Raw genomic sequence first — 20,254 nt, forward strand, 5'->3', positions numbered from 1 at the left:
GAGTGTATTGTTGCCTTAGTGAAGATTAAGTTGTTTTTTGTCAGCTGGAAAAAAAAGGGAGATGAAATATTTTACTAATACAAATCAAGACCAGTTCCCTTGAAACGGGTTTAATAATCTCATGTACAGTAAATATTGCTTGACAAGATTAGTTGGACAACACGATGAGATTTAATCATCCTGAAATAATTATACTAATAATTACACCAACATTAAAATGAATTCTTAATTTTGGGAACAATGTGGGGAAGACAAACATGGAGCTTCTACAAAAAGAAGAAAGTGATTCAAGAATCAAAACAGGACGATCTGTGTGGGTGGGGAGAAGATGGGATTTGTGCTCAGAGTCAGGAGAAGTGCATTACTCTTTACAGCCCTAAGTCACACACCACAAACTTGATATATATGGAGAAAATGTTTTCTGGTTTTCCCTTGGGTGTCCTCTGGTGGGAAAACAACAAGTAGCAGCAGTGTTGTTGTAGAACCAGAGCCAGCCAAGCAGACAGTATAACTGGGCTTAGCAGCTTCTTTCATTTAGACCAGGGGTGTCCAAACTTTGGATTTGACAATGTCAAGATTCCCGGGGAGTCAGATAACAGAATAAATTGTATGGAACATGTTAAACTTGCATGAAGTTGATACAAATCTAAACATGACTAGTGATGCAAAATCTGTTAACATTTAAGTTTAAAACGTATCACTCTTGCTCTTCTCTTTAACAAGACCATTCAGAAAGTAATATTTAGTGTCACATCTACAGATATAACAGCAGCAGTTATGTCTTTAAAAAGGTTCAAATGCTTCGTTGTGGTAACCAAAAAAGCCAAATCTTCCAGTCATACAGTATCTGACAATCCTAGCAGCCCATAAATGATATATTATAAAAATTATTCTAAAAATTAAGCCTTGGGCCCAGGTTGTACTTTGGACATCCCTGGTTTAGACAGTCTTTGTCTACCATCCTGTTAAAGTCAATCCCAAATGCATCCCTCAGTTCATCTGCCAGCATGTGAACCCCTCTCTTCAGCTCATTGACCGCTTTAGTCTCCATCTCGGTCGATTCTGTTCTCTCAAAGCGTAAAACAAGGACTCAACACTTGGCTTCTGCAACGTTTAGTAACGTTTGCTGGGATGAATCCAAACTTCTGTCACAGTGTGGTGTCTTGGTCTTGCTCAGTCCTCAACTTCACTCTAATGTCTGATGCAGTCCTGCCACAAACTCCTGATAGCACGGCTCTGAAATGAAAAACATACAATCACTACAAGAGTTCCTTTAAAACAATATCTGAAACGCTGATTTCAACAGTGGAAATGTTGTAGATGCCCACGAACCTGTGTCTGGATCAATAAATGAGTGTCTCATAAGGAAGTCTAAGACTACCATGGCACAGTTGGGTTTGAAGTCATCAGTGGCCAGCAGTTCTTTTACCTGAAACCAAGACAGTGTTTCCATCATATCTATCTAATGTCTGTGTTGGTTCTCCTGGAGACCACTCCTCAGAATATTGTTCTTTCACATAATGTCAGCCACACTAACCTTATCTATGGGCAGGAGGTAGAAGTCTTGCACCTCTCCATCTCCGATTCTGGGCTTGAAATCCAGAGGAAGTTCCAAATCAAACACAAACTGACCTTCTGCAAACACTCCATCCTCTTCCTCGTAGGTGTAGCTAGAAAATACACGGAAGCAGTTAGTTTTACTTTTCTTTTTAAATGTTCAAGTTCTTCATTTTGTTTCACAATAACAAGGTTCCTGCAGAACAGAAAAACATTGTTCATGATGGTGGTTCTTCAGAGGACCTGAAGGGCACACTTCAGTCGAGCCTCACACAGATGAAAACTGTGGGGTTTGTCTACATGAGGCGTTGCTCTCTGAAATACAGTGTGGCCTTGAGGTTTTGCTGATGGTCGTCTTCTTCGTTGCCTTACCTGATGCACTGCTGAGTTTCTTTTTCTTTTCTTTTTTTAAGATTTTTTTTTGGCCTTTATGCCTTTAATGATAGGACAGCTGAAGATGGACAGGAGGTAGGGGGCAGAGAGAGGGGGAATGACACGCAGTAAAGGGCCGTCCGATGCGGGATTCGAACCGGGGCCAGCAGCAGCAAGGACTGTAGCCTCTACACACGGGGCGGCCGCACAAAACCCACTACACACTACACTGGTGGTATCAAGCTCACCTTACTGTGCTCACAGGATGAGCTTTCTCAGCAATGGCTGCTGGGATACAAGCTTCCTCCTGACATTCTTTGACCAGAGTTTGTTTGACGCCAACACCAGCAGCCAGACCACCTGCTGCCTTCCAAGACACAACACATAAACCTTCTTGATTCTTTTGTGCAACTGGAAGAACTTTGAAAATGTCAAACTATGATCATCACTGTGTCTGCTGTGGCAGCACGTCTCACCAGATTGTCCAGTAGTCCAGGGTATGTCTGCTTAGTGGGGGAGCGTCGTGCCAGCCACATGCTGACTTCCCCGCTGTCACTGACAATGTAACCGTTGATATGGACTCCATACCGCTTCACCCCGAAGAGACCTGCAGTGGAGAATCACAGTCAGCTCATGCAACACCAATATTGATAACTCATTTACATGGAGCTGCCACTGTGTGCCAACACTTACTCGTAGCAGCTCTTTCCATCCACATCAAAGGAGGGTCTGAGAATTTTGGCATCACACTGTACTTCTGAAAGATGAGACAGGTTCAGAATGACTGTGATAACTTTCACTGCAGTTATGGAGAACATGTGTAACCTGCAGGGAAGGGCAGTTTTATGTATTAGCATGAAAACATTTTGATGTTCTAGTATATGAGAAGGAAGAAACTGCTCCTGGACTTTACTGACTGAGGACCATGGACATTTCATGGCCTACTCATTTTTATGATACTCTGCCATGGAACATACAGTTGGTCAAGAGGAAGTTTGAGGCCGATGATAGTGCTATGAGGACGGGCCAACAAACTTCTTTAGAGTCATCCTCTGGGGACCCTGAATACCTACACACATTTCATGGAAAACAGGACATTAGTTTTCGTGATTTCTTGCTCCAAATTAGCATTGATCAGACCAAAAGAGAGATTTTATATGGACATGAAATGCAAGGCTAGACTACAAAACTCCTTCCATACCCACAGGGGGCCCAAAAAGTCCAGGTTCACTGAATATCAACTGGTTATTCCATCAATCACATATTTATTAGTAAGCTTTCACAACTTAAATTCAAACTAAACCACAGTAGGGGGAGAGAAAAAAAAGAATCTAATTTGCTTACATTCTGAGTATTCCTAATTAATGTTGTGTTTATTGAAACTGCCTCAGACTAAACTAAAACAGTCAGAATATGAGAACCTGACAGGGAGTCATCAGCATGTTTTTGCCTGAGGGGTCTCTGACAGTTACTCTAGTCAACATCACGTCTATAAAACAGCATCAGATAAATCTCCATATGAAGTGCCACTAATTAAGGTTCCCATTCCATTTATTGCAGCAGAGACTTCACAGTGATGCAGCACAGCACCACCCTGACTCTGTGTGACCTGAATGGAATGGGACCTTAATTAGTATCAGTGATAACACCTGTGTTGTGAAAACGGTCTACTGCCTGAGGTGTACCGGAGGTGTGTGTGTGTGTCCCACCTCATCCCTCCATCCTTTCAGGCAGCTCAGGGAGTCCTCTCGTCTCAGAGTCTGCAGGACAGCGTCCACAGCCTCGGATCTCCTCCCGTACGAGTCCAGGCTGTGACACAGCGACACGGCGCCATCCCGTGGCGGGCTGAACACCTCCGGATAGCGCGTCAACAGCGAAGCTACGTGAGGAGGAATCCAGCCGACCTGCGCCCCGTTCACCTCAAACCTGCAGCAGCTGGCGCGACATGAGCCTGCGGGGACGAGTTGGCGGAGGTTACTCAAAGACGAGAGTGGATAAAGTCGAGCACAGGTTATACTTCAGCACTCTTACCCGGTAAATGAAAGTTGTTCATTCGTCGGAGCAGCTGGAGCACTCTGTCTGACCAGGCGCAGTTTGCCATTTTGAGTCTAAACTGTCTGTTTGTCAACAACAATAATATTCATACAGTGCGCGTGACGAGCAGCACGAGCTCTTTACACTGTCAAAAACCTGTCCACGGTGCGCATGCGCATCTTCTTCTTACTGCATTGGTGGACATTAGTGATGGGAAGTCCGGCTCTTTTTTAGTGAGCCGGATCATTTGGCTCAGCTCACCAAGAAGAGCCGGCTCTTTCGGCTCCCAAGTGGCTCTCTCATTTTAAATCAAATCAAATCAAATCAATGTTATTTGTATAGCCCAAAGTCACAAAGTACATTTGCCTCTGAGGGCTTTACAATCTGTACAGGGAGTGACACCCTCTGTCCTTAGACCCTCGGTTCGAGTGAGGAAAAACCTGCCCACAAAAAACTCTTAACAGGGAGAAAATGTGGAAGAACACATTGTCCAGTTATGGTTTGCTGTCAAGTAACGTCACGGCATACATGAAATACACAAGAGGAGCCGTGTTAACATTTAACACGATGCTGTCACTGCTGACTGAGCTAACGATAGCATCCAGCAGACTCTATACAGAGGCGGCTAAAGACAACAGGGGGGCCCCGGGCAGGAGTGTGTTTGGGCCCCTTTATAGTATTTCTTGAGCCCAGAGCTATGAAGTGTTGTGGAAATTTTCCTCTGCGCCTAAAATACGATTTACTTTTAAACATTCGCTGTGCTTGGGCCCTAAATATTAGTGATGTGTTGGTCACGAACGATCCGGTTCTAAGAGCCGGCTCTTTGAAGTGAACGACGGGAGCCGGCTCCTCGTTGGGAGCCGATTTAGGGAGCCGTTTTTTTTTTGTTTTTTTTTCCCTTCTGTGCCTTACTGTCTCCTCCCGCTGACACTCTCCCTCATGCCATACCTGTTCTCACACATCTTGACCAATCACGTTAGGCTTTCAATTAAAAAACTGGAGGAAAAACTTTTTTTTCTCCACTTTTTTTGTGTGAAAGCTGCACGTGATTGGTGAAAAGATGTATAGCAGCATCCAAGGCAGGGGTGACTGACACACACATACACACAACACGACAGGAGGGAGACGAGAGACATTATTTATTACATTATTGCATTATTTTGGGTGATAAATGAATTAAATAGTTAGTACGTTTTATTTATACAGCACATTTTTACACCACATGCACAAAGTGCTTTACAATGTCAAAAATAAAATATAATAACATTTAAAAATATAAAATAATAATAACAGCAATAATAATAAACTAATAATAATTAATTAATAAAATGTAAGGAGCCGTTTGGGAGCCGAAAGAGCCGGCTCCTTATAGTATGCAGAGCCAAAAGAACCGGCTCTCGAAAAAGAGCCGAAGTTCCCATCACTAGTGCTGATGTTCAGATGCAGCTCCCTTGCTTGAACAGTAGGTGGCGGTGTGCACCTTTAATGTTGGTTTATCATCCGCAGATAAACACAAAGAAGAACGGGTGACAGTTAAGTGTCTTCTGAAGATGAAGAGCAGATTAAATTTATTTATTTAATCATGTCCACAATCTTTAAGAGTTGGCCGGCTGAGCTGTGTTAGAGAAACAAAGCACGGCGGAAAGCTGCGGCCTCCTTTAAGCTGGCTAACCTGCTGGACGAGGTGATAAAGTATCTGGATGAGCAGCAGCCTGGCGGGCTAACACACACTAACTCTGTTTTCACCACAAGACGAGGCAGCAAACATCAACCAGCTCCAGCTGAGACACAAAGGTAAGATTTATCCAACAATCTAACTAACTAACTAACTAACTAACTAACTAACTAACTAACTAAGCCTCACGTCGCTTCGTTGAGTCTCAGCAAATTAGCAGTTCACACCAAACCCCATTCACATTTATCAAGAGTTTAAATTCACCTTCATGTTCAGCTGACATGTTTAAAGCCAGCACGGCTTTAACACACTGTCCAGTTATGGTTTGCTGTCAAGTAACGTGACGGCAAACATGAGATACACAAGAGGAGCCGTGTTAACATTTAACACGATGCTGACTGAGCTAACGTTAGCGTCCAGCAGACTCTATACAGAGGCGGCTAAAGACAACAGGGGGGCCCCGGGCAGGAGTGTGTTTGGGCCCCTTCATAGTATTTCTTGAGCCCAGAGCTATGAAGGGTTGTGGAAATTTCCCTCTGCTGCTGGTGAAGAATGAAATAGAGGTTTTTATTTTCTTTGCAAAGAAAAGGTCAGTCAAGATGAAGTAATGACCCCGAATATGGGGACACCTCGATGTTTATACCTGAGGGGCCATCAAGGCGGCCCCTTCTGTCTGTTTGCAAGTATTGGTGCAGGCCCCCCCACTGCTATGCTTTATAACTGAAGTATCCTGCAGGATCTTGTGTTCAGGTGCAAGGTTAAGTCTAGGCGTCACAATTTACAAAGACAAAAGGCGTTGGTGCCTTTTGTTGAGGAGGGGGGGAAGCTATGCATCACTATTTACAGAGACAAAAGGAGCTGGTGACACTATTTACAGAGACAAAAGGAGCTGGTGACCATATGAAGAAGGGGGAGGTTGTGCATCTCTTCATTAAAGACATTAAATTTACTATTACAGAAGTAAAATACTACTACTACTACTACTATATACACACACTACCAATGTTTTTTTCTTTATTTTCATGACTGTTTTACATTGCCGATTCTCACTGAAGGCGTCAAAGCTATGAATGAACACATATGGAATTATGTAGTAGGCTAAACAAAAAAAAGTGTAAAATTACTCAAAACATGTTTCTTCAAAATAGCCACCCTTTGCTTTGATCACTGCTTGGCACAGTCTTGGCATTATCGCGATGAGCTTCATGAGGTAGTCACCTGAAATGGTTTTCCAACAGTCTTGAAGGAGTTCCCAGAGATGTTGAGCACTTGTTGGCCCTTCTGCCTTCACTCTGCGGTCCATATCATCCCAAACCATCTTGATTGGGTTTAGGTCGGGTGACTGTGGAGGCCAGGTCATCTGGCGCAGCACTCCATCACTCTCCTTCTTGGTCAAATAGCCCTTACACAGCCTGGAGATGTGTTTGGGGTCATTGTCCAGTTGAAAAATAAATGATGGTCCAACTAACCGCAAACCTGATAGGATGACATGTCGCTGCAGGATGCTGTGGTAGCCATGCTGGTTCAGTGTGCCTTCAATTTTTAATAAATGTCCAACAGTGTCACCAGCAAAGCATCTCCACACCATCACGCCTCCTCCTCCATGCTTCACGGTGGGAACCATGCATGTAGAGAGCATCCGTTCACCTTTTCTGCGTCACACAAGAGCACGGCGGGTGGAACCAAAGATCTCAAATTTGGACTCATCAAACCAAAGCACAGATTTCCACTGGTCTAATGTCCATTCCTTGTGCTTCTTGGCCCAAACCAATCTCTTCTGCTTGTTGCATTTCCTTAGCAGTGGTTTCTTAGCAGCTATTTGACCATGAAGGCCTGATTCGCACAGTCTCCTTTGAACAGTTGATGTAGAGATGTGTCTGCTACTAGAACTCTGGGTGGCATTTATCTGGGCTCTAATCTGAGGTGCTGTTAACTTTTGACATCTGAGGCTGGTGACTCGGATGAACTTATCCTCAGCAGCAGAGGTGACTCTTGGTCTTCCTTTCCTGGGGCGGTCCTCATGTGAGCCAGTTTCGTCGTAGCGCTTGATGGTTTTTGCGACTGCACTTGGGGACACATTCAAAGTGTTTGCAATTTTGCGTACTGACTGGCCTTCAGTTCTTAAAGTAATGCTGGACTGTCGTTTCTCTTTACTCAGCTGATTGGTTCTTGCCATAATATGAATTCTAACAGTTGTCAAATAGAGCTGTCAGCTGTGTAGCAACCTGACTTCAGCACAACACATCTGATGGTCCCAACCCCATTAAGAAGGCAAGATATTCCACAGATATACCCTGACAAGGCACACCTGTGAAGTGAAAACCATTTTGGGGGACTACATCATAAATGAAAAATATAAATAATCAATAACAATGAGTTTGTCTCTCTGCTGTTAGCATCTGTCCTCCATGGCTTCGTCAGAGGTGAGCATGCAGGACATGAGCGAGGTCGTGATCGTCACCATACCAGAGACGTCAGGCGAGGACCTCCCGTCTGTGGTGGACGAGGATAAAGCAGTGCTGGTGACAGCTGAGCTGACCCCTCAGCCAGGGTGACACATCCAGTTTTTTCTTCAGGACGTTGTCCTGTTGTTCAGTCTGCTGAAATGAAACTTAAAATAACAGTTTGGGCTTTCCATGTTATTCCCAGGGAGAGCATCCTCACAGTCGCACCAGTGGAAGCAGAAGCTGAGGGCAGCAGGGCAGACTCACTGTTGAAAGAAGAGGCAGTCATTGGTAATGTGACCTGCGGCGATTCAAATAATATCACATCTTTTTTTTATTTAGTCGCACTACTAACTATTTCCAAGCTCAAGAATGAACTATCACTTTCTACAGTTCAAACCACATCTACATCTTCAGTTTTTATGATCAGATGTAAGAATTGCTTTATGATGTATGAGGGTGTCTTTCTCTTTGTCTCTGCAGTAAAGTTAACTGAGGAGGTGGACGTGGAGGCTGATGTTTTCTACCCAATCACCTGTGGAGATGCCAAAGCCACGCTGGTCTGGAAGAAGTTTGTCTGCCCTGGGATCAATGTGAAATGTGTCCAGGTGTGCATGCCATCATTTTTGAAACAACGTGTTGAAGGTGACGTAAATCATCAACAGCTTGTGACAGTTCAGTGTCTTTTCTCTCTGATCAGTTCAATGAGCAGCTCATCAGCCCGAAGGAGTTTGTATGTTTAGCGGGGAAATCCACTCTGAAGGACTGGAAGAGAGCCATCCGCCTCAACGGCACCATGCTCAGGTCTGCTTTCATCAAATACACAGTGAATGTTTCATCGCATACAAACCCACAGCCTCCTTTGAATACATGTTTTCAACAATATCTCAGTTTATTATAATGCAGGTTTCATAGAAAATCAGGGTTATCATCTGTTTGTTGTCCACGACTTCTATTGACTATGTATGGAAAGTGTCATGAGATAACTTTTGTTATGATTTGGAGCTATATAAATAAAATTTTACTTAAATTGATTAATAATATTTAGACATGTTCTCCAGACTCCATATCATTTTGCAGAAATGTTTTTTTCTGAATACAAATAATGGAGAGGTGGGTGGAATTTGTGAATTATTGTGTAATTCAAGTAATAATAGATCATTTACACCGTAATATACATTTTACTGCTCATACTTTTGTTCCAGTATGGATCATTTTACTTCTATTAAGGATTGCGTGTAAAGGCTCCAGGGATGTGCAGTCTAATTAAACTTTTATAATCACCGGCCAGATTTTCAAACCAGTGAAAATTTACACTACCAAAACAAACCAGAGTCTGGTCACTACATCCATTTAAGTATTTTTAATAATTTATGATTATTGTATTTGCGCCAAGACTACAGGAACGTAGACCGTAGACCGTAGACCCACGTGATTCACTTCACATTTCTGATTGATCCTCACCACTATGGATGCAAAGTTGAGACAACATTGACCCAAAATCAAAGCTCTGGTCAACATGCTGATGTAACATTAGTAGTTTTACAGACATCAAGCATTCAGTAAATCCAGTATTAAATATTTACTGAACAGATTCAACTGCCACAGTAATGGCAATTATGGAGTAATACTAAATGCTACATTGAATTGTAACAGTATAGTACTAATTTCTGTTAGACAGCAGCATCTATGTGCTGAGTTTAGTCTTGGGTTTATTGTGATCATGTCGATTCAGCTCATTAAAAATAAGCTCTGCACCATTTGTTTGTGTGTGATTTCTCTGGGGAGGTCCAGATTGATCGGCCGCTGATTGTTAGTCGATATTCAGTAAAACAAATATGTGATTGAAACATTAAGAGCTTTAATCCCACTCTGTGATTTACAATGATGTGATGGCTGCACATGGATTTCATTAAAAATCTAGCGTACTACTTCTTTATGTTCCTTATGATGTTGATGAAATGCAGGAAATGTGTCAGCACCAGACTGAGCTGGAGCATGTTAAAGCAGGCTCAGCAGGGAGGAGAATGGTCTTGGACCTGTGGGCAGACACAAACAGAACTGGACTAGTTTATAGATGATTTATTCTTTTTTTCCTATCTCTTCCTGTCGGTGGTTGATGTGCAGTTGACAGATATGCCTGAGGATGGCACTGTTCCATCAGACATGGTGGTGTGTGTTGATGTTGTGTGTCACGCCTCCTAAAGAACCTTTTTGTTTTTTATCTCACAGGAAGATCATGGACTCTGGTGAACTGGACTTCTACCAGCACACCAAGGTCTGCTCCAACACCTGCCGCAGCACCAAGATAGACCTGGTGGGAACCAAAGTGTCCATCAGCAGCGAACAGTCTGCTGAACTGGTCCCTGCCACCCCCTCATCAGCTGACTGTGAGTTCCACAGTCTCAACCATTGTACAAGTTCAGGCAACTCTCTGGCTGATCTGTGCCTTTTTAAATCAGGGTTACACTAATATGTCAGCTGAAATATGATGCAACATGTTTATAGTGCTGCCTCTGTGGTTTAGTAAGTTGTGTGTCTGTGTGTGTGTCGTAGTGAACGGAGCAGCAGCCTCCTTTCCAGAGGTGCCAGAGGAAACTTCAGAGTGGGTCACAGCCATCGGAGGTGATTGTCAACCTGCATACACACAAACAACGTCATGTGGGAGGAACTGCTAGAGTGGAGTGTTGTACTTATTTATTTATTTTTGTGTGTGTGTGTATCCAGAGGACTCTGTGACGTTCTGGCGTGCGGTGAAGGAGGCGGGGCTGCTGGACGAGGTGGTGGACGACTTTCAGAAAGAGATGCAGGAGGTGCTGAAGGGGCTGCAGGAGAGGGTGTGTGACCCACCACTACAGGTTAAAGGTTAGAGACACACACACACTCACAAACACACACACACAGACACACAGTCAAAACATGTAACATATAATTGTGTCCTATTATTAAAAATGATCTGTTTGTGATTTCAGATGCGGTTTTGCTGAACAATATTGTGCAGAACTTTGGGATGTTGGACTTGGTGAAGAAGGTTCTGGCCAGCCATAAGAGCCAGATGGACCGCTACAGAGAGCAGTACACTCGCAGCCTCGCTGGTCAGTATCAGAATCGTGTGTTTTGAGCCTTGAATCGTGTGTGTGTGTAGCTGTGTGCATGCTGACAATGTGTTGTTTCCTCCTGCAGCTCTGGAGCAGCAGTGTGATGAGCACAGGAAGCGAGCCAAAGAGCTGAAGAGCAAATCCCAGCACCTCAACAACGTCCTAATGACCCTCACCCCAGTGCCTGCTCCCCCAACACCCAAGCGGCCCCGGCTGACCCGAGCCGTCTCTGGCCCAGCCTCGGTCAACGCTGCTCCCACCCAGATCACCCTGCCTCTCAATCAGCTCACCAGCCTGCCTCTGGGCAAGGTGTTGACCGTGGCTGGAGGCCAAACTGGCACCAACCTGGGCGGGTACACACTGCTGACCTCCTCGCTCTCTGGGTCGGAGCTGGCACCCGATGCTTCTAACCTGACCGTGCTGTCCACGGCGGCGGGTCAGGAGGGCGCAGCCGGTGCTGCTGGCTCATCGGCCTTCGTTAAGGTGGTCGGCCCTCAGTTCCAGCTGGTGACGCTGCCGGCTGCGCTGCAGAGCTTGGCCACCACGCAAGGCACCACTCTCCAGCAACAGGTCGGCAGCATAAGCGTGGTGGACGCCACGGCAACAATTGCAGAGGATTCACAAGAGGAAGGCCATGCTGACGGTGAAGATGAAGGTCAGCCAGAGCAGGTTAAAGAGGACGATGGAGAGCAGCCTGCCGAGCAGCAGTGAGACAAAAGACAGCTGGACTGAATGTTCATCTCCTGTGAGGACTGAGGACTCGAGCACATTTCAAGTTTCACAGATCGTTTCATGCTTTGTGTTCAGTTAAAACACAAGCCTTCCTTTTGTAGATGTCATACAAAATGTATAGAGTGAGATCTGCGTGTGTGTGTGTCAGCAGTGATTTGACTGTAAATATGTTTTTGTAACTAATATATTTGATACAGCTGTTTGTGTAGAGATGTAGGGGGAAAGAAGTGTGGAGAATAAACGCTCAGTTTTCAAGAACACGTTGTGCATCATTGCATGTTCTAAATGTGTGTGACTGTCGTGTACCGACAAAGAAACAGCCTCTGTGAGGAGAAAAAGATTCTAAATTTAACAGAAACTGAAGGTCTCCTTACTGCAGCAGCTGTTCCCTGAACTGAGAGACGCCTCTTACTGGGACACAAAAAGGACACTAACATACACTATTATATATTTTCTCCTGAGAAAAATGACACTATCAATTCATTTGTACAAACACTCCCCTCTACTTTTCTTGTAGTGTTCATGTCAGTACTGAGCTAGGTGTGTGGTTCCCCTGTCCCTGATTGGCTCCAGCTGCTGAGGCGTGGCCATCCTCACCTTGAGTTTAGCAGGAAGTCAGGCTTCAAGGGAACTCTCTTGGTTTGATTTATTTCTTTGGTTTGATCAGCATCCACTCACTCTATTTATTTCTTCTTATTAATCTGAACTCCTGTTGATAAATAACTTTATTTTACCTCATACATCTTCAAACAGCTGCAGCTAACATTCAAAATAAGTCTGATTTATTTATTTATTTATTTTGCTGAATGTTTCCTGGTGTATGTGTCTATCAGAGCAGCTGCAGTGTTGCCCTCCCTTACTGGGTCAGGTGACCAAAATATGTGTGATTTTTAGTTTCTGCTTTGCTTCAATACATTCCAATTACCAAACAGATTTACAGATATTTAAAGGACTACATGTTACCTGGCGCACATTAAGCGGCTGTAACAATTGAAGTGAACCTGACAGGAGCAAACGGATCTTCACCCGGCGCGTCTGTTTTATGGCCACAAGATGGCGCAACAATCACAGACCTCATCTGTGAGTCAGGCTTAATTTTTTTATTTATTTTCCTTTTTTTTTTTTGCTTTCTTGTCTTGATCTCCTCCAAACTACCTGTCAGATCTCTTTTTGCACAGAAATGAGACAGAAAGTTTTACTTTGATGGATATATTTATGTATATATGATGATCGATGGATTTTCTTTGGCATAGTAAAGTCTTATTAAGCAGTGAAGGTCGACAGAATTCATTGAAAATGTTTACTTTTTTTTCTTATCAGATAAAATCCATTTTTTCAACTCGGCCAAATATTCGTTTCAAAAATTAAAATCTTTTTTTTTTGCTGCTTTATTCATTTTGCTGACAGTCTGGTAGCTCATACAAGCCTTCCTGTAATCATGTACACTTAGAATATGAACGAAATTAAGGATAAGTTAAATACATTTGAAGTTTCGTGTCGTGTCCGGTTGTTTTTCTATGTCGGGTTTAAGTGTGTGTGTGTATTCATATTTCATAACACACACACTGAGACTCTTCTGGATGGAGTTTGGCACCACGGAACGCGCGGAAGGCTGAAAATCAGTCGACTTCCTCTGAGCTTGTTTGAGCAACAATGACTGATGGTTTTTATTCGAGGTTTTATTAAACAAGCATCCTTTATTGAATGACAGACAACGATGCCAATAAACACAGAGATGAAAGTTGTTACACAGAAGTCAACCGAGTAGGCAATAAGCAAGATAGGCAGGCATGTTATACTTTTTTTTGTGGGGTTGGGGAGGATAAATTGTGGCATTTCGAGTGAACCCGCACAAGTTCTTTCGAGTTTTTCTTGCTGAGCAGATTCATCTATAGGCTCAGGTCATCGTAGGAGTAATGCGGCTCCTCCACTGAGCGCACAGAGATTTTGAAGTGGCGGCGCAGAAAGCCTCCGTACCGTTTGTCCCACTTCAGGTTGTTCAACTTTGGTCGGATCCTCCTCATGAAGCCTCCGTAGCGCTTCTGGAGCTCCTCGGGCTCCTGACTCTCTTCCTGCTCCATGGAACTAATCCTCTTTGACTTGGGGCCGAATTTGCGTAAAAAGCCGCCGTACCGTTTAACGTAACTATGGAGCATCTGATCCTCCGGAGCATCGTCAGCGTCCTCCGGAGCATCGTCTGCGTCCTCCGGCACGTCTACACCTCTCTCCTCCAGCCTCTTCAACAAGTCCTCGTATTTCTTGGGCAGAGCTCCTGCCTTCAGGATGTAATTGTCGCGCCACGGAGAGGTGAAGATTTTATTCTTGTTCTTGTCGATCCTCTTAATGAAGCCGCCGTAGCGTTTGACCAGGTCCGCCTGCTGGCTCTCCTCCTCCGCAGCAGCCTCATCCTGGCTGAAGTCCGCCAGACCCGGAGCCTCTCCGCAGCTCTTCAGCTGCTCCTCACACTCCGCACTGCACGACTGCGGGACACACACAGACAGAGAAGAGAGTGAAAACAACCATCATATCTGTGCGCAGGCATGTGGCGTCAACACAGCGAGGTGCGTGGTACTAGAACTTTAAACTTGTTTTGCTTGCTCAACACATTTTTATGGAGTTGGGAAACAATTTAGCAAACTAGACCTCAAACTGAACCCCGAGTTCCACCTGTAAAAGCTTTAAAATGCTAAAATCACTCAATCCAAATGGAACTTTTGCGTTTTTACGCAGCACACATTCTAGATGTGCCTCATCTAATCTATCCATTTACTCCATATACAGTCAGACATGTTTGGTATCTATAACTTCAGCATTTAGGGAATGAATATCTCTGAATATTATGAGCTAACAATAAAATAAAGTCACCCTGATTCCAATGGAACCCAATCTTTAAATTCCCTTCTCTCATAACGAGCTGTGTGTGACTGATCTGATCTTACCAGGCTGCTGAAGGCGACGTCGGAGTTGAGGATTTGCTGCGCGCATTTCTGACACTGTGAAGAGCAATCTGCGTGGATGGAGGGCGGCAAGCTCAGTATCAGCACCAGGACATACCACTCCATTCTTCACCAGATCCCTGACACACACACACACACAAACAAAAACAAAACATTATGCAGGATGAGATCAGACTGGATCAGAGTTTGTTTGAAGATTTTCAGAAATTCCTGAAATAACTTCACTTGTAGTGATAGAAATGAGTTATTTATTTAAATAATCTCTCTGTTGTAACACTTTACAACATAACATTTGACTGATCATGTAGAAGGAGCGCGGTGCGTAATGGTGCGTAAAGTGTTTCTTCCAGCGCCAAGCAGAGAAACCTGAAAATTTCAAAAGCACAATCGAGTAGAAAGTATTGAGTCAGTACCTCAGGAGTTGGACAGAAACTTCCAGCCGTGTTAAGACTCGCAAAAGCACATCTACCATCAAATGGAAACTCGCTGTTCCGCCCTCCAACACTAGTTTCTCCTGCGCGGACTCGTCGCTTTTCTTTTTATCGCCGGAGACTTGGCTGTGTCACCGCAGCGCATCAGAGCAGCTTCTATTGAGGGACCAATGGGAGGGGAATGTTCTGCGTAAATAATCCCACCGCCTCCCCGCTTCGGGAGTTTTTAACAACGCCCACACAGAGATGGTATAGGAGCAGCAGCGCAGTTCGTCCCATCAGCACATCATCATCATCATCGTCATCATTCCATCTCTAGGGGGGGATCTGGATCAAACCCTGGGCTGTAAATCACACTGACAACAATGAACAATGTGTTGCGTCTTTCTTAGTAAGAATGACAGAAAATAGAACCTGCAGGGAGACCGAGAAGTCAGACATGAACACCAAACAAGATCATGATGCATTACACTTAAGCCATGTGGGGGTTGGCTCATTTCAACCAAACCAGGACTGATTGTGACATCTCTGATATCTGGAGAGCTCAATAAAGTATTTTTTTTTGACACTCATCAGCACCTCTTATTCTCCATAAACTCTACAAAGCTCAATATTTACCTTCACCACACCAAACAGTTTCTCGAGGCAGTGTGCCAGATATTTGACATAAAAATGTTTTTTAGCTACATGAGCAGATGGATCCAGCTGTCAACACTTGTAGCTAGACGTGTTAGCAAACAGTTGCCTATTGACACATCCTTGAGAGAGAAATTCACAGTGTGCATACTTCACACCTTTGCTCACCTGATCACTGTTTACATGGGTGTGATTGTCAGATTGTCTGTTTTTTGTTGGGCACAGATTGGTGATCTGAAGGAATGATTGCACTGAAGAGGCTGTTCTCAGGCCACGGCCTTGAACCTTTGACTTTGCGCACAAAACAGTTTTAAAGAGTCATTGTTTGTAAAGATGGCATTTCATATTGATCCATGTCTTGCTCAGATGCTCGCCTAATGTTGTCTAATGGAAAAAAAATGAATAGGGCTCTTTCTTTTTCCTCAAGGTTAATGAAAGTGGGAGGTTTTCACCCAACAGTGACAATACAAACAGTATGTGTGTCATTTCTTTTTGCTGAGTGGAGTATATCTGTGCTCGCCCTCGATAGATAGATAGATAGATAGATAGATAGATAGATAGATAGATGGTAAGTGGTTTCTTTGTGTACAGAAACACTGGCAGTCAGTCAGAGTTCAGGGTGATACCCTAACCCCTATATTTTTTTCTCTGATGTGAAGGTCAGAATTCAGTCGGTAGGGCAGAAAAAGTAAAATTCCAGAGAGTTGAATAAAACATAGTCAAAACAGGCAACTATTCATTGTCTAGTCTTACTTTAAAAGACATGCAGGTTGTTTTCTGAAGAGGTTTATGCCTTCTCACCTTCACTTCTGTTTTCCCAAAGACAGTATAAAGAATGGACAGCCTAGATATGTGACGTCGCCCAGGTTTCTGAAGAGTCGCTTTGACACTCAGAATATGCAAATTTAAATAAGTGAAGCAAAGGAGTCTATAACAGCACCTACCTGTCAATCAATGCAGCCATGCTGTTACTTAGGCATACCTTTAAGCCTTAATGTAATTTAAACAGGTGAGTTAGGTGAGTAAAAAGTATTCACCCTCAGTACAGTTGTCATGAACAGGGATATTTGAGACCAAAACAGTTTTTTGTACCAGGCTGTAAACATGTTTATTTCTGCTGTGAACTTGGACATTTTAACATGGGGGCTTATGGAGGCCGACATATTCTGTAGCCAATCTCAAGTGGACATTCGAGGAACTGCAGTTTTCGCCACTTCTGTATGGCTTCACTTCACAGTCACAGAGATTGCATCTTGTGTTCTCTATCTCTGAGAGACTTGTGCACAGTCGCTCTGATGTCCAGGAATGATCCACGTCCCAAACGCTCACGACAAGCTGCTTCACTTTCATCTGATGTTTTCGTGAAGTTCAGTTTACACTGAAGTGTGTCATATCATGCCAGCAGTCCATCCTTTATTCAATTCAACATAATATCAGTGTCTTCGAAAAAACACAGGAATCTGTAACTATAATTTGAATTTGGATCATCAACAACAATTTACAGCTATTTTAGAGCTGGATACCAACATGCTGTCTGTCAAAGTACTACACACTACTACACAGGCAACAACAGTGAACTAATACATCGCAACTGCAAGGAGCAGAAGAGGTAGCGAGATGGAGCGAAAGATGTGACCTATGAACAGGTTATCAGGTTGTATTATATTTGATATCCTCTTAAACACCTCCATGTATTCCAGTGTGCTGCTGGTCCGTATCACAAGGAATCTAGATTATAAACAGAGGAAATCTTCATTCCCATCACAAATAACTACACTGTGGGTTTTTAACACGTGGTTTGTGAGTTACTGAACGTGCGCTGCAGCACCCTAACCCTAAAAATAATCAAACGATGTATCATTTTTAGGGAGTCAAATAAAAAAATCTAATATTTCTGAACACACATTAACAGGAACCCAGCATATTATGAGAAAATTCTATTTGTAAAAAAGTAGTAAGTAGAAATTACTTTACATTAATGATAGGCTATCCATGAATCCTTGTGCAAACATGTGAGCTTGTAGTATAGGTTGTTACATGTTACTGTAGATCCAGTTTATTATCCATTATCCTTGAACGCATACTGTGCAGCATACAGTATATCCCAGTAAGATCACACAATAGCACACAATTACTGATTTTTTTTCCATTTCGGGGGTGCTGCACACCCCTCAGCACTTCCTGCCTTCATGTTTGTTTACAAGATAAGCAGCAGCAAGGCCAGTAATGGTCTATGCTGTACAGTGGAAGGACCACACATGATTCGCCCTCATCCCATTTCAAAGTTGAAGCCATAACAAGATCACTGACAGACCAAGGTTACACTGTGGGTCTTTCTTACATTTGTTTTAGAGAAGGAATGAAGAGACCCGGGCATGCAGCTGAGGTTCAGTCCGTAAGTGCACAGCCTTTTCACTCTGCTATGAAACATGTCTTTTAATTTGAGATTGATATTTCCTATTCCAAAATAAGAAATGATGTCTTCATCTCTAATCTTTTCATTTTTCTGTTGACATTTGGTTCTATTTGTACAATTTATGTCATTTCAGATAGCAGTTCATTCTTCATTTGGAGATAAAAATGTATCTTCATACAGTAATTACCATGACGACTGTGTTCAGCGTTTCATTACTTACTACGCTCTGGCTGTGCTATGTGGTTCATAGAAGGTGCTGCTCTGCATTACCCAGGGGACTGACACCTTCGACAATTAACACGTAACACACAGAGCGCTCACGCAGTCCAACAAGAATGGTGGCAGGGCTTCAGAGCACTGATTTACATCATCCAGTCGGTCAGTCTGTCCAACACTGTGGTCCACAGCTGCACAGGTACCGACCAGGCAGCTGGTAATTAGCAGTTAAGTTGAAAGGAAGATTGTGGTTATCTCAAATACATCACAGTCAAGATTAAGCAAATACAGCACTTGACTGACAACTGACAACTTTGTGACTAAAGATTTTGCTTTTTATTTTTCCAATTGTGTTTCAAAATGCATATTTTGTGTGAAAGGGCCAACATGTCCTCCAAATTAAGCAACTGTTTCGTCTTCTAGAACGAGACGTAGAAGTGTATTTTGGTCAACACGATGACAATCTGTGTGCCAACATAACGATGATGTGACAGTGCTGTGGTTGGTTCCAGATGCCACTTAATTGGATACAACAATAACCATGTGTTTAAAGTAAGGGAATGATGGTTACTATGGTACCATGTTTTCATTAATTTATAATCACCTGGAAATAAGAATTGTTTGTTTTTTGTTACCTTAGAATGAGACATTTATATCAACAGATGTGTGCAGGTCCTCTCCCACAGCCATGTAGCCCAGACAAACTAAACACTGGCTCTATGTTGGCTCTTTTGCGTTTCTTGTGTGTTTCACAGTGCGACTCTCTTTAAAGAGCTGCCAATTCACAAAGAACTTGTCTGGTGAGATTTATTGTCTTGTGATGGTCAAAATCTTGCTTTTCAGAAGCTTTAAATCAGTTCTCGGGAAACTTGTATGTATCAATCATCACAATGTCATCCTTTACACTCAATTGTTTTGAATAGAAGTAATCAGTTTTTAGCCCATGGATAGATGATTTCTCCTCTGCATGGAGAAAAACTGATCCCAAACACATTAGATGCAGTGTCCTATACAGTATGAAATACAATTTTGAAACCTCCACAAGGTAACTTTCCCGGATCTGTATCTGGGAATTATAGGGTATAGAACATTGTTGTAACTATGGCATCATTTTTCACCTGCATTTGTGCAAAAAATTGTCTTTCTTTGCTATACAAAGATTGTTCACACATGGAAAATGTAGCTGTACTTTTTTTTTTTTTTTTTTACATGTCATCGTGACACAGAAGTTTCAGCTGAACAGTCCAGACTTTGTGCTAGGATAGACTGTACAGTTATGGTTTGCCTATAAGGAAGAATGATGAGTTAAAGAATGAGGGATATGCAGCATGTAAAACGTAACACAAGTCCTTGTGACTGAAATGATTTTTGAATATGTGAAGAATGCGTTTTAAGATGCATTATTTAAAGTTAAAGGTTCTGTTGTCATTACACAAAAGTTGTAGTCCCTTTATGCTGCACAAAATACTTTTAAATACTACTTTTATGTTGGATACAAAGGATGAAGCTACTCTGTAGCCTGATGATACAGCAGTGGATACATTTGTATTGCTTGTCGGACAACAGCAGATTGTCAGCAGGGTTACTGAGGTGGGTGTATGTCTTTTATACTTAGGGGTTTGCACAGACGCCTCACCGATATCACTCATCTCACTGCTATTTGTAATCTGGATAATGATGATGTCA

General features: G+C 43.0%; 3 protein-coding genes across 4 annotated transcripts; 1 reads left to right on the forward strand and 2 right to left on the reverse strand.

Moving 5' to 3' along the window:
- Positions 1–152: 152 nt before the first annotated feature.
- Positions 153–4,141, reverse strand: tpk2 (thiamin pyrophosphokinase 2). Its single transcript, XM_010748393.3, has 8 exons — positions 3,961–4,141; positions 3,639–3,880; positions 2,623–2,686; positions 2,406–2,536; positions 2,178–2,296; positions 1,538–1,670; positions 1,333–1,429; positions 153–1,236 (listed from the first exon to the last, which is right to left on the reverse strand). Exons 1-8 carry the CDS (start codon positions 4,028–4,030, stop codon positions 1,187–1,189), a joined length of 906 nt encoding a protein of 301 aa, XP_010746695.3. The 5' UTR covers positions 4,031–4,141; the 3' UTR covers positions 153–1,186.
- Positions 3,819–12,170, forward strand: gmeb2 (glucocorticoid modulatory element binding protein 2). Of its 2 annotated transcripts, XM_027288372.1 has the most exons (11): positions 3,819–3,963; positions 5,470–5,757; positions 8,035–8,189; positions 8,288–8,373; positions 8,566–8,690; positions 8,783–8,886; positions 10,315–10,472; positions 10,639–10,707; positions 10,810–10,947; positions 11,055–11,177; positions 11,266–12,170. In XM_027288372.1, exons 3-11 carry the CDS (start codon positions 8,047–8,049, stop codon positions 11,889–11,891), a joined length of 1,572 nt encoding a protein of 523 aa, XP_027144173.1. In that variant the 5' UTR covers positions 3,819–3,963; positions 5,470–5,757; positions 8,035–8,046; the 3' UTR covers positions 11,892–12,170. The 2 variants fall into 2 exon arrangements, with proteins under 2 accessions (XP_027144173.1, XP_027144172.1); XM_027288371.1 differs by lacking the exon at positions 3,819–3,963 and having other exon boundaries at positions 5,432–5,757.
- Positions 12,171–13,275: 1,105 nt separating this feature from the next.
- pdyn (prodynorphin) lies at positions 13,276–15,458 on the reverse strand. Its single transcript, XM_010748392.3, has 3 exons — positions 15,283–15,458; positions 14,852–14,988; positions 13,276–14,392 (listed from the first exon to the last, which is right to left on the reverse strand). Exons 2-3 carry the CDS (start codon positions 14,972–14,974, stop codon positions 13,802–13,804), a joined length of 714 nt encoding a protein of 237 aa, XP_010746694.2. The 5' UTR covers positions 14,975–14,988; positions 15,283–15,458; the 3' UTR covers positions 13,276–13,801.
- Between the last annotated feature and the right edge of the window lie 4,796 nt (positions 15,459–20,254).

Source organism: Larimichthys crocea, chromosome XV, assembly GCF_000972845.2.
Source record: "Larimichthys crocea isolate SSNF chromosome XV, L_crocea_2.0, whole genome shotgun sequence".
NCBI lineage: Eukaryota > Metazoa > Chordata > Actinopteri > Sciaenidae > Larimichthys > Larimichthys crocea.